The sequence below is a fragment of the Plasmodium gallinaceum genome (genome assembly GCF_900005855.1).
Source record: "Plasmodium gallinaceum strain 8A genome assembly, contig: PGAL8A_v1_76, whole genome shotgun sequence".
Taxonomy (NCBI): domain Eukaryota; phylum Apicomplexa; class Aconoidasida; order Haemosporida; family Plasmodiidae; genus Plasmodium; species Plasmodium gallinaceum.
Genome location: NW_021628238.1, coordinates 2804461 through 2818429, shown reverse-complemented (window position 1 = coordinate 2818429; position 13969 = coordinate 2804461). Strand labels below are relative to the sequence as shown.

General features: G+C 18.9%; 4 protein-coding genes and 1 non-coding gene across 5 annotated transcripts; all 5 read right to left on the bottom strand.

The window, feature by feature from the left end:
* Positions 1–430: 430 nt before the first annotated feature.
* Positions 431–1204, bottom strand: PGAL8A_00262900 (conserved Plasmodium protein, unknown function; the record flags this gene model as incomplete). The annotated part of the gene is made up of 2 exons (XM_028671378.1): positions 431–873; positions 1126–1204. 2 exons carry the CDS (start codon positions 1202–1204, stop codon positions 431–433), a joined length of 522 nt encoding a protein of 173 aa, XP_028528036.1.
* Positions 1205–2439: 1235 nt separating this feature from the next.
* Positions 2440–6006, bottom strand: PGAL8A_00262800 (inner membrane complex protein 1f, putative; the record flags this gene model as incomplete). Its single annotated transcript, XM_028671376.1, has 3 exons — positions 2440–5571; positions 5797–5856; positions 5962–6006. 3 exons carry the CDS (start codon positions 6004–6006, stop codon positions 2440–2442), a joined length of 3237 nt encoding a protein of 1078 aa, XP_028528035.1.
* Positions 6007–8672: 2666 nt separating this feature from the next.
* On the bottom strand, positions 8673–10178 carry PGAL8A_00262700 (glycerol kinase, putative; the record flags this gene model as incomplete). Its single annotated transcript, XM_028671375.1, has 1 exon — positions 8673–10178. The coding sequence occupies one exon, from the start codon at positions 10176–10178 to the stop codon at positions 8673–8675; it is 1506 nt and encodes a 501-aa protein (XP_028528034.1).
* A 1327-nt stretch (positions 10179–11505) lies between these two features.
* PGAL8A_00262500 (60S ribosomal protein L17, putative) lies at positions 11506–12867 on the bottom strand (the record flags this gene model as incomplete). The annotated part of the gene is made up of 3 exons (XM_028671374.1): positions 11506–11805; positions 12399–12667; positions 12828–12867. 3 exons carry the CDS (start codon positions 12865–12867, stop codon positions 11506–11508), a joined length of 609 nt encoding a protein of 202 aa, XP_028528033.1.
* On the bottom strand, positions 12204–12326 carry PGAL8A_00262600. Its single transcript, XR_003699207.1, has one exon. It is a non-coding gene; the product is annotated as a small nucleolar RNA snoR21 (small nucleolar RNA).
* Positions 12868–13969: the final 1102 nt, after the last annotated feature.

Sequence of the window (13969 nt, the reverse complement as noted above, 5' to 3'; positions counted from 1 at the left end):
ACTTAGGTTACCATAACAATATAATAATATGTAAAATCGTTATCCACCTTTAATAATATTATAAATTACTATAAACCTCATTTTTAAATCAAAAAATACTCTTAAATACTCTAAAATAAATTAATTTTATTTGTTCTGTTAATATATATGACGTTGCAATTAGTATTTACCATATTTTAATTTGTCACTTCATTATAAATGTTATCCTTTTCTTCATTAAATATAAATTCCACCAATTATTTTTTTGTAAATCTGATTTTTATTATGTATTTCAGAAATATTTATATATAATGTTTTATTATTGTTATTCTTTTTTTTTTTTTTTTTTTTTTTTTTTAAATCATTTAAAAATTATATTAATAATATTCCTTCAACTTTTTGTAATTATTTAAATTTAATTCGATGATAACCCCTTTCTTTAATCCATTTTTTATTTTTTTATTTTATTTAACAAAAACTCAAATAACTTAATTATATCATTAGATTCAAACATAATACAATCATTTATTTCCACTGCTGGTACTTGAAATTTATTTCCTTTTATTTTTAATTCATAATAAAATTCACTTCTATCATATGAATTTTCTTTGTTTATATTTTTTAATAAAACAACTATTGGTTTATTAGTTTTTGATACTTCTTCTAATTTGCTTTTTTCATAATTTTTAATAATTTCAATATTTTTGTTTTTTTCTAAAAAATTTGTTACTTTGTTGCAATATGTGCATAATGTACTATAATAAAGTGATATTACATAACTATCTGATTGATCACGATTTAATTTAATTAATAATTCTTTATACGTACTAACAACATGTAACGGTCTTAATCTATTCCTATTAAACGGTTTTTTATTTTCATTTTGCACAAATCCTAAAAAAAAAATAGCTAAAATGATAAAAAAAAGTTTCATATTTATATGTTATGTATAAGAAAAAAATATATGTAACTTTTTTTTTCTTATTTTTTTCAAAATTTTATGTATATATATACTAATTTATTATTATTTTTATTATTTAATTTATTTTTTAAAAATTAAATATTACAACTTTTCTATTTTTACTATAAATAACATATATAAAAAAAATTTAAGGAGATGTTATTTAATTCAATAAAAAAATATACCATTCTTGTGTTGCCTAAAACAAAATGCACATACAGAACAAACAATTATAGAAAAAAACAAAAATCTCATGTCCTTCATTTTAATAAAAAAGATTAAAAGGTACTAAAATTAATAATAAGCAAAAAGTAATAAAAATATTTAATAAGCATGCAATTTAGTTTAAAAATATATGGGCTTCATTTTCAGTAAGCTGTTTGTTATTAATAATTATTTTATATTTTTTATTTACTTAAAGGTATTTTATTTTGTATAACTTTTAATTATAATAAAAACATTATTATTCTTTTAATCTACTTATAGCTTTATTTATTTATGATTATTTTTTTTTTTTTTTTTATAGTGGTAAAAAAAAAATAATTTTTATGTTTTTACAATTTAAAAGGAAAAAATTTTATGAGCCATAATATATATAGTGCATGTAAATTTATTATCAAATTTAAATAATAATAAACAAATAAAGTATTCTTAAAAAATATTTAAAATTTTTAATAATTAATAAACATGGAAAAAAATGCTAATTATATGTGAATATAAACGAATATTAAGATATTAATGTTTTCAAATGAACAAATAAAAGTTTTTTTTTGTAAAAAATAAAAAATGTAAAAGCCAAAAAAAAATAAATAAATGTGATTAAAAAAAAAAAAAAAAAAAATAAATTGATCAGTCTCTTAAAGAAACGGTAAAAGAAAAAATCGAAACATTTTTGTTATTTATTATGATCTAATTTTCTTAGTTTAATTAAAATGTCTTTTTAATAGCTTATTCTTTGTAATTATTTAATGTATATAATTAAATTGTGTAAATTTTTTAGGATCTTTTCATTTCTTCAAAACAATATATTTAAAAGAATCAAACTATTAAAAGTTATTTAATATTATTCCTTATTTTTGTAGTAAAATTATTTTCTTCCCCTTTTTCATTAAATAAAATTTTAAAAACATATGCACTTTTTTTATCTATAAAATAGTAGATTTATCTTATTTTATAATATTTTTTTTTATGTAGTTTTATGTTTTTAACAAAAGTATATTTCATGTAATTAAAAAATAAAAATAAATTTCAAGAAGTTAATGGAAATCTTCATAATTATACTGTATAAATAAACTATAATTTTTAATACATTTAACTCCTTTTTTAGTATTATATTCTTTGATAATTAAATGATTTTAAAAAAAAAAATAATTAAATTATGTCAAAATATATAGCATAATGGTAATTTTTTTAAATGTTAATTTTACATGTGAGGTTGCAGTATTACTAAAATTGTCCATTTTTGTTTTGTCATATATAAAATTTTATTTATTCTTAAGTTATTCGTTTGTTGAATTAATTAGTGTTCCACTAAAAGAATAATTGCTACCAATTTCTTCTGTAAAATCATTATTTAACCCTTTAGAAAAAGCGGAATCACTAACTTTTCTATTTTGGTCACCAACGTACTCAACAACATAAGCGCTGATTCCATCAGCAGAACAAACACTGGGACTGCTTGATCTCATCATATTGTTATTTCTAATACCATGAAAATTATTTAAATTGTTAGAATTTCCATAATCTTCATAAGGAATATTTGAAAAAAATTTCGATTTATATCTATTTAAACATGTATCTTCAAATTTGTTCATATTACTGTTAATTTGGTTTGGTAATTTATTCATATCCGAAATATTATTACAATTTTCAACATAATATGTGGAACCTAAATTGTTTATGTCATTCATATATGCAACACTGTTACGAGTACTTTTTGGAAATGGTAAGCTTTGGTTATTTATGTTTTTTTGAAAATTCAAGCCATATTTGGAATCTTCAAAAGTAGAAACTTGCCCTGATTTATGGGCATTATTAACTAACGGATTAATTGAACTATAATTTCTAGGTAAGCTATTATTGTTACATACCAATTTTTGCATACTGCTAGGATCATTCATTTCATTTGAAGAAAATATATTTGCTTCTTTTATTGAATTATTTAAATAACTATTATTTTCTATAGAGTTTAAATTGTTTTCGTTCATATTTATGTTGTTGTTTAAGCTCTTTGAAAATTTTAAACAATTTAAATTGTTTTTACTTAAGAATTGTTGACCTTCATTATAATCAAATTTCGAAAATACGTTCGATAAAGGTTTATTATTCTCTTTATTTTCGTTGATATTCATATTATTAAATAAATTATTATTACTAAAATTTTGATTGTTGAAAATGTTATCTACACTCATTGATCTTTGCAAATTAAAGTTATTTGTATTTACAATATTAAATAATTCATTTCTTTTCATTGGACTAAGAGAATTTAGATCCAACTTTTTTGTATATACTGAGCACTTACCAGTAGTTATATTATTTTCAATATTCTTAGAAATAACAGTGTCATGTGTTACAATATATGGCTTGTGGATTGGTACTTCTATTATTTTTTTACCTTCATATTTATATATTGGCTTAATTCTCTTTGAAACAGGTACAACTACAGGTTTATCAATATATTTATTTATGTAATATGGCTTATCTATAATTTTAATTTTAGGTACTTTAACTGGAACTGGTACATCTATTATTTTAGGTATAGTCTTTACTAATTCAACTGTTTGTATTTTAGGAACATATCTTATTTTCTCTATTGGGACATCACGATATTTAATTATAGGTACATAATTAGGTTTTTCTATTATTTTTCTTACTGGAATTTTAACTTGTTTTATTACTTCATTTGGTATTTCTACGATTTTTTTTACAGGCACTGTTTTTATAACTTCTCCTATATCATCATATTCTTCATACCTGTTAACTATTTTTACAACAGGAACCTCAATATATTTTGGTATTATTTTTGTCTCAACTCTATTCTTGTATATTATTCTTTCCTTTATTTCTGGTTTTTCCACAATTTTTACAATCTCTTGTAATTCTGGAACTTCTACTATTTTATCTTGAAAATGCAATTCTGGAACTTCAATTTTTGTTTCTACATATTTTTTTATTGGTTTTTTAACCATCTTTTCAACTTCTTTAATTTCATATTTATTTATATATTTATTAACCTTGTGAACTACAGGAACTTCAACAATTTTTTCCACAACTTCCACTTCTCGGTACTTCGGAATTTTTATTGTATCAAATCCTTCATGAACTATTCGTTTGTCTATAACATGAGAACTATGCTTTGCTCTAGAATAATCGGTATGAGAGCTAATTTTTTCAGAATACGAAACATCATTTCTAACAAGCTCATTTTCTCTAATTGGTTTTGATTTAAAAATGTCATTATTTATTAAAGATTTATCTGTAATATTGTTATATTTATGATCAATGTAATTCGAAGTTTCCTCTATTTTACCATCATTGCTTTTTTTATCATTAGTGAAGTAAGAAGTTGAACTTACATTATTATCACAAATATTTTTATCAACTATATTATTATAATTACCAACTTCTGATGTTATATTGTAGCTGGTGCTATTAAAATAACTATTGTCAGGACTATACGGATTACCATTCATATACTGGGAAGAATCAAGAATGTTTGAATTATTACTACCCATAGGAGTATGACTACTATACATATTTAAAAAATCCATTTCATTTGATATATTAGGGTCACAATTTGTATCTAAAGATGTATTAAATGTATCTAGTCTTTTACTTGTACACTCAAAATTACTTAAATATGGAAAAGGACTTCTTAATTTTTGATCAATAATAATATTTTTATTTGAATAAGAATTTAAATTATTACTTGTATAATAATTAAAATTATTGTTTGCATAAGAATTCAAACTATTATTGACATAAGAGCTCAAATTGTTATCAATATAAGAATTAAAATTATTGTTAGAGTAAGAACTTAAAAAATCAGTTGTATTAGAATTAAAGTTATGTGCGAAATGTTTTGATTTATTATCTGAATAAAAATGCGAATTATTATTAGGATTATAATATATATTATTTTCGTCTTTTGTTGAATTATCTCTAAAAGTAATTGTATGAGATATATTTTTTGGATCACTCGATACATACAATGCTTTATTTAAATTTGTTTTATTATTTTTTTCAGTATTTAAAATATCGTTATTGATTCTTGATGTTTGAATGTTTATAATATTTTCCTGATTATTAATATCTCCTTTAATTTTGTTACTATTTAATTTACTAGAAATATTATTTTCATCTGAATGCCTATCGCTTCTTTTAGCTTTTTCTGGAATTACACTACAAGTACTTGTATTGTCTACTTTATTTAATATGTTAGTACTATTTAATTCTTGTGAATTATTTTTATCTATTTTTTTATAATTGACGTTAGAAGATGTTTTTATATCATATATAAATGAATCTGTATTATTAGCATTTAAATTTCTCGTATTATTTAATTTTTCCAATATTTTTATACTAACGTTACTACTAGTATTTGATCCGGCTTCTCTCTCCTCAGAAGAATCCTGAAAAATAAAATATATATAATTATGTATCTATATTATTCGATTGTTAAAAATAAATTATAAAGAATTATAACAAAAAATAATATATTTTATATAATTTATTTAAAAAAAATTTATAGATTTTCATATAACAAATATTCTTTTCAAAATTTTGAATAATTAATTGTTTTAAAAAAATTAATCAAGGTGTAAAGGTAAATAAATAAAAAAAATTTTCTATTTTACACAAAATTTCGTAGATGTAACAGAATCTTTCGATAATTTTTTTTGTAATAATTTCCTATTCTGTAAAAAAAAAAAAAAATTAAATGTACTTAAAAAATATATGTAAATTTATAAAAAAAAAAAATTAGATACACATTTAAAAAAAAGAAAAAATCAAAAAATTACTTGATCTCGCTTTGTGCTATCAGTTTTTGTTGTACTTTTCAGCATATTGATAAAATATTTAGTATTTGACTATTATTTTAAACATTAAAATATATTATCAATGTATATATATATTAAAATAAACAAATATCTTTAATTTTGAAAAAATTGTAGGTTTATTTCTTTTATTTCATGTCTAATTTTTTCATATATTTAGAGACTAAGACTATTCTCTATAAAATATTATACCAGTAGCACAAAAATATTTCCTATCAGCTAGTAATATGTTGCTATATTTAAAAATATTAAAGAAAAAAAAAAATAAAATATAATAAAAAATAAACAAAAAAACATAATTTTTTTTTTAGAAGTTCGTATATAAATGTAAAAAATAACATAAACAAATTTAATAAAAGGATATTTTTACTAATAAAAGATGTAAAAATTATGATTTTTTTTTTTTTTGGAAAATAAGAACAAATATATGAAAAAACAGATAATAATAAAATATTTTAAAATTTAGCCTATTGCCTTGTTTTTATTAAAAATTAAAATTTTATATAAATATATATATATATATTTTTATATGTTTTTTAATGTTTTATAAGTAAAATAGCTAATAATACACACAATTAAAATTATAACTGGTTCATAAAAAAAAATGCTAAATATTATTGTAAATAGTTGTAAAAAAAAAAAAAATTTGATAAAAAAAAAATAAACCTATCTTTAGAAAAATAAATATTCAACTGTAAGATGAGAAGAATCGAAAGCTAACTAAATTTTAAACTTTTTTACAGTTATCTATATATGTAAATTTTTTTTTAATGGTTTTATACTTGTGCATCTTAAATATATTTTTTTCAATATTTTATTAATATTTCATATAAATTTATCTTTGTACAAAAAAAAAAAAAAAATTTTTTTTTAACTATCTTTTTATAAGTATTATTAATGAAATTTAATAAATGTTAGTAATTATTTAAAAGGGGAAAAAAAAAAATTTTGTTCTGATGGAACAAAAAAAACAGATTGGGGATGTTGCATAAAATTGATCACGTTAAGTAAACAGATATAACCTCAATGGTCATTCAATTTATTAAAGAAAAAAATAATTAAAAAAAAAAAATAAAAAAAAAAAATTAAATAAAATAAAAATACAAATTAAAAAGATAATAATTAGGTGTGCATGGAAAAAAAAAGTAAAATAATGAGTATTAATATGGTTTTGGCTTGGTAGCTATTTTTACTCTTTTTTTTTTTTTTTTTTTATTTCTTTTTTCATTTAAATGGTATAATAAAATATAGAAAAATGTATATATAATATTTTACAAGTATATATATTCAAATAATTCATAATGAAATTGTGTTAATATTTGTATGTAATATATATATATATATATATATTAAAAAGTGTGTTTTTTCATTTTTCCTGAAATTTCCCGTTCCAAATTTAATATTACATTGGTTTTATATCATTGATTATTTTTTTTTTCATAAAAATTAAGAATGAAGGAAAATGTGCTCATAAAAAAATATTTTATTAATACTTTGCTAATTTCTCTTAAATATTTCTGCCATTTTATGATTCAGAACATATAATGATTTTCTGTTTCTAAAATAATAAAAAAATTTTATTTCATTTATTTTTTGTGATATCAGAACTATTTTTAATATTTATTATAAGATATAAAAATTATTATTTTTTAATATTTTCAAGTATTTGTATAATCATTATTACAGTTAAATGTTAATTTTTATTTAAATTTTTACACACACCATTCAAATAAAAAAAACAAAAAATTATATATCCAAAATTATAACTATACAGAAATTTTTTCATAACTAAAAACTAAAAAGAGAAGTAAAAAAAATGCAATTAAAATTAGACTTACATTTAATAACTTAAATGATAAAAATATATATGATACTACTTTCATTTGTAAAAATCTGATTAAAACATATAAAGACATTAACTCTTTAAAAACGTGTATTCTTTTATCATTTTATTTATATAAAATATATAAATATATGATAAAGAATAATTATGAATATCTTAGATGATACAATTATGTAATTTATATAATAATTTTAGAATTAATATTTAATTAGTTGTAATAATTACTCATTTAAAAAACAAATAAAAAAAAATATAATAAAAATATAAAGAGAAACTCTTGTTGAAAACAACTTTTAAGAAAAAATAAATTAATATACAACATAAAGTTATATTCACAGGAAAAAAATAAAATAGTTCATTTGAATAAGAAAAATATGCAATTTTTTTTTTTTTGAAAATAAATATATACACATTACTATTAAGTATATTTATTAATATTATAAAATTTTTTTTTTTTAAAAAAATTATAAAATTTAGACAAAAAAAGTTCTAAATGATTTAGAAAAAAGAAGGCACTATAAAAATAGAACCCATTTAATTTTTTTTAAAAATGCTTATATTTTCCTTTTATATATGTTCTAAAAATGCTTGTAATTTTATATCATAAATTAAAAAAAAAAAAAAAAATAGAATATAAAGTTAAATAGTTAATATTATTGACATGCAATAAAAGTACATATTTATTTTTATATTTAATGAAAAATTAAATAAAAAAATTGACAACGGAAAATGCAATAGATAAAGCATTTATTAAATTATATTTAATAATATTATTTCTATAAAAATAAATAATTTATTTAAATTTATAAAAAAAATAATGATCCTATAAATGTCACATATGCAACAAATTTCTTTCAACAGCCTTATTCCATTCTATAATTTTCTTTTTTCTTTTTTTATCTTCCATCTTACAATGATAGACAGAATCGCTAGCTCTTAATAGCCTTTTAACAGAATCCAAATCTTTCCATATTTTTACACCTAAACCTGCTAATACCGCTGCTCCTAAAGCTGTTACTTCCTTATATTTAGATACTTCAATTTTAGTATTTATTATATCAGAATTAAATTGCATAAAGGCTTTATTTTTAGTCATTCCTCCATCACACCTTAAAACATGTAGCATTTCTATACCCATATCTGATATTAGTGAATATACAATTTCATTTAATTGAAAAACAATGCCTTCTAATAAAGATCTAACAATTTGATTTTTGTCTGTATTAAAAGTCATACCACAGATAGATGCTCGTGCATCTGGTCTCCACCTTGGAGCATATAAACCACTAAAGGCAGGAACAAATGTAACACCACCTGTGTCTTCATATTTTTCCATAATATCATTTGTATCAGATGGATCATTAATTAAATTATTTTTAATAAGCCAAGAAACTCCAGATCCAGCAGTACCAATTGAACCTTCAAGAGCATAATTTGGCTCATCATCTTCATTAAATTTATAACAAACTGTAGTAATTAATCCACAAGATGAATATACAATTTTATTTCCTGTGTTAATTAAGAGGAAAACACCAGTTCCATAAGTACATTTGGCTTCTCCTTCATCAAATATAGCTTGTCCTATACATGCACTTTGTTGATCTCCGATGCATCCTGTAATTGGAACATTTAAATAATCAGGAACTAGCTCATTTTTTACTAGTCCAAAATTTGTACAATTGTTTTTTATTTCTGGTAAAGAATTCATATTTGTAATACCAAATATTCTACATAATTTTTCATCCCACTGCAACGTTTTTATATCCATCAGCAATGTTCTGGATGCATTTGTGACATCTGTATAACATTGACCTTTGGTTAAATTATAAATAAGCCATGTATTTATATTTCCAATCATAGCTGTACCATCTGATACTTTCTGTTTTATTATTTCATTATTTTGAATTAACCATAATATTTTAAAAGCACTAAAGTAAGTATTGAAGTAAGTTCCAGTTTTTTTCTGAAAATCATCATTATTGTATTTTTCAGAAAATTCAGCAACCATGTCTTCAACGCGAGTATCTAACCACACAATTGCATTATATAATGGTTTTCCTGTAAATTTATCCCATATTATGACGGTTTCCCTTTGGTTAGTAATACCTATACATTTTATAACTATATTCTTATATTTTTCCTTTAATGAATTTGCACCCTCATTCATTAATTTATATAAATTATCCATTATTTCTATTGGGTCATGTTCATACCATCCAGGCTTAAAACATTTCTGTTCATGAGGTAAGTTATTCATATGAAGCACATTTAATTCTTCATCAAAGAAAACCAGTTTAGTGGATTGAGTACTCTGATCAATACTTAATATTATATTCATTTTTAATAAGATTTAAAATTGAATTTATGTGTATATTGATATAATTGCTCAACAAAAAAAAATTATATGTATAACAAAATATTTATTAAGTTAAATATAACGAAATATTATAATTTTTAAAACAATAAATAATATATATGTAATTATTTTATAATTAAAATATAACACATGTAAGTTTAAAAAATAAATAAACGTAATTTTCTGGCATACACCTGGAAAAAAAGGAATATAAAGAAAAAATTTAAGCATTAAATCTTAGTTGGATATATATATTTTCAAATGCTTTTAAAAGAGGAAAAAATAGTAAAAGAGAAAATGTATATTTCAAAAACCTTCTTTTTAATTATTAAAGTTTTAAATAAAAATATAAAATTAATTATATGAAAAAATTAATTCAGAATTTAAATTTTGTTAAGGTATATTTTTTTCATAAAAAAAATAAAAAAAATAAAGATAAAAAAATTAAAGTAATAACTCGTAGTATGGATGTTCTAATCATAAAAAAGTTTGGAATTTCGAAAAATGAAAAAAAAAAATTTTAATAGTTTTTAAAGAAAACATATTTTGTTTCATAATCTTTTTTTTTTTTTTTTTTTTTTTTTTTTTTTTATAAAACAGAATTTTTACATTTTTTTAATGTAAAATTATATATAATATCATAAAAATCTTAAGAAATTTTTTTACTTCCTATATTTTGTTCCTAAAATGCTTCATTTTTTTAAAATTTTTTGTTTGCTCAATATATAAAATATATATAACAACGTAGATGTGAAATAACTTTTTCTAGCACTTCTAATTATTCTTTTTTTTTTTTTTTTTTTTATTTATATATTATTTTATTCTGTTTTTTATTCTTTTTTATTTTATTCAAATAATTGTTTTCAGGCAACTCAAAAAATTATACTTAAATTTTTTTATATAATAACCATTTCAAACATTTAATTATCTTTTTAAAATTAATTTTACGCAAAATATTAGATATAAAGATACTCTTTTTTTAAGTAAAATTATATATAAATATGTGCTTGTCAATTATGAAAAGAACAAAAAAGTTACTTATTAGTTTTTTTCTTTTTTTTTTTTTTTTTTCTTGTTCCATATATATATATATGAATTCACAAAAAATTAACTTTTTTATATAAAAAAACAAATGCTTCAGAAAAGTTTCATAACGTAGCATTAAACGTGTGCATAAAAAGTTTTTTGTTATACTTTAATTTTATTTGATTTTTTTTTAATGTTTTCATTTTTTTATATGTTTCTAAGATACTTTTTCTTTTTTCTTAATTTATAATTAGAAAAATAAAAAAAAAAAATAATATAATCATTATTTTGCTTCTGTTTTTTTGATATTTTTATTTTTATTTTTATTTTGTTTTGATATATTTAATTTTATTAATTTTTTTAATGTAATTTTAAAAGGTAGCTTTTTCTGCTTTTCTGAACTTGATAAAAGTGATTTTTTAGCAGGTTTCGTAATTTCTCTGGCAATTATTTGAATATGGCATGGAGATGACATATATGGATTAATTCTACCATGAGCTTTATAAGTTCTTCTTCTTCCTGGACGAGCCTTATTAACCATTACATGAATTAGTCTTAATTTTCCTATTTCCAAGTTTCTTGCCTGTTCAGAAGAAATTAAAATATATGCACATATATATTTTTTGAAATTACACATACAGAAATTTATTTATTATGTATTAATATGCATATTTTTTTATGCTATGCATTATAAAAATTTCACTATTAAAACATTTAAAAAAATATCGATATTTTTTAAAATAAAATATATTTATAATTATATAAATGAAAATGTAGGAATAAAAAATTATGCTCATATTATATATTCTATATAATTAAAATATAAAAAGGAACAATGAATACTTTTGAATAATATTTTATATAATTTTCCCTTAATTTTACAAACAAAAAAAAAAAAAAAAAAAAAAAACATAATTTTAAAAAAATAAAAGGAAAAATTAATTAAAAAAAAGCTATTATTTTTATTATTTTAATTTTTTCAGTCAAATGCCTCAAATAATCATAATTGAAAAATTAAGAATATATTTATCAATATCAATAAATACATAGAACACGTATTTAATAATAATAATAAATAATCTTAATTTTTTCATACTCGTCATCTTTTCATCATAAAAAAAAAAAATAATAAAAATACTTTATTTTTTTTAAATGCTATATATAATTTAAAATTACCTCCGCATTTGCTTGCACGTTGTCAAGAACATTTAAAAGAAATTTACACGATTTAACTGGCCATCTACCTTGAGTGTGATTGAATTCTTTTGCTTGATTTGTTCTACCAACTCCTCCATTATATTTACGGAAAGGAACGCATCTTTTTTTCTCAATAACATCATTTAAATATTTTTTTGCTTCTAATAACTTCATTCTTCTTATAGCTCTTGCTGTTTCATAAGTATTTTTAAAATGAACTCTCAAATCTATACCTGCGCCTCTCGCGCCTTAAAAAAAAAAAAAAAAAAAAGTAAAGTATGCATTAAATTACTTAAGAAATACATATATTTTTAATTATATTTAATAAATTAATATATTTCATTTAATATAAATTAATGATCCACAATCGAATATAAAGGAAAATAATTTTTAATGTATTATCATTACATTTTCCTTGGTCTCTTAATTTTTTGGCATATTTAACCATTTCAGATAAAATTAAAAAAAAATAATAAATAAAATTATAAAAATAAAATTATATTTAATTTAAAGTTTACTAAGAAAAAATAAAAAAAAGAAAATCAATGTTAAACAAGATTTTTTAAAACTTAAAATAAAAAATATTTATTATATAATCAAATAAATTAAAATTTATAAAATAAAAAACAAATAAAATATTTTATACAAATATGTAATATAGTACTTTTTTATATACATACATATATATATGTATATATAAATACATAAATATGAGAATATTAACAATTTATCAAGTGTTAATATAAAAAAAAAAAAAAAATTTATTAATAAAAAAATGTTAAATTTTTTTAAATACATTTCACTTATTTCTTCATTTTTTTTTTTTTTTAATTTGTATCAACTCTTTTAAAAAGGAGAGCAAAGTGTTCATGAAAACATTACTTTTTTTTTTTTTTTTTTTTTTTTTTTTTTAATTTACAAACTTTTAATCCTATTTATTTTCATTATTTATTTTTTGTTTTTATTTTTATTTTTTTAAAAGAAATATAAATAAAAGTATTGTTTTTAATTTAAATGATATAAATAAGTATATTGTAGATTATGTTATGACAAAAAATATTTTAAGTCCAAAAAAAAAATTACATAAAAATTTTTAAAAATATAGAATATAAAAAAAAATTTATTTTACAAAATATATATAATATTTATATAACATGAAAAAACAAAAAACTAAAGAAAAAAATTTTTAATTTACGAAATTTAAATACAGCATTTTTTTTAATTTCATGCCTTCTAATAAATTATTCCTTTTAAAATATGCTAAAACATTTTCCATTTATGCCTTTATTCCAATATACAGAAAAGTTTTAATACAAATTTTAAGAAAAAAAAATAATTTATATTAACTTTTATAACAAAAACATATGTATTTATAATATTTGATATATTATAAATAAATTATTTTTATTTTTTTTCACAAAAATGAAAAAATTTATATTTTATTAAATTGTATAGGAATCCAATTTTTAGAAGAATATATTTTAAATTTTCATTAAAATTAATATTTTAAATAATATCTTTCTGTTATTCATCGTGAATATTACATTCAT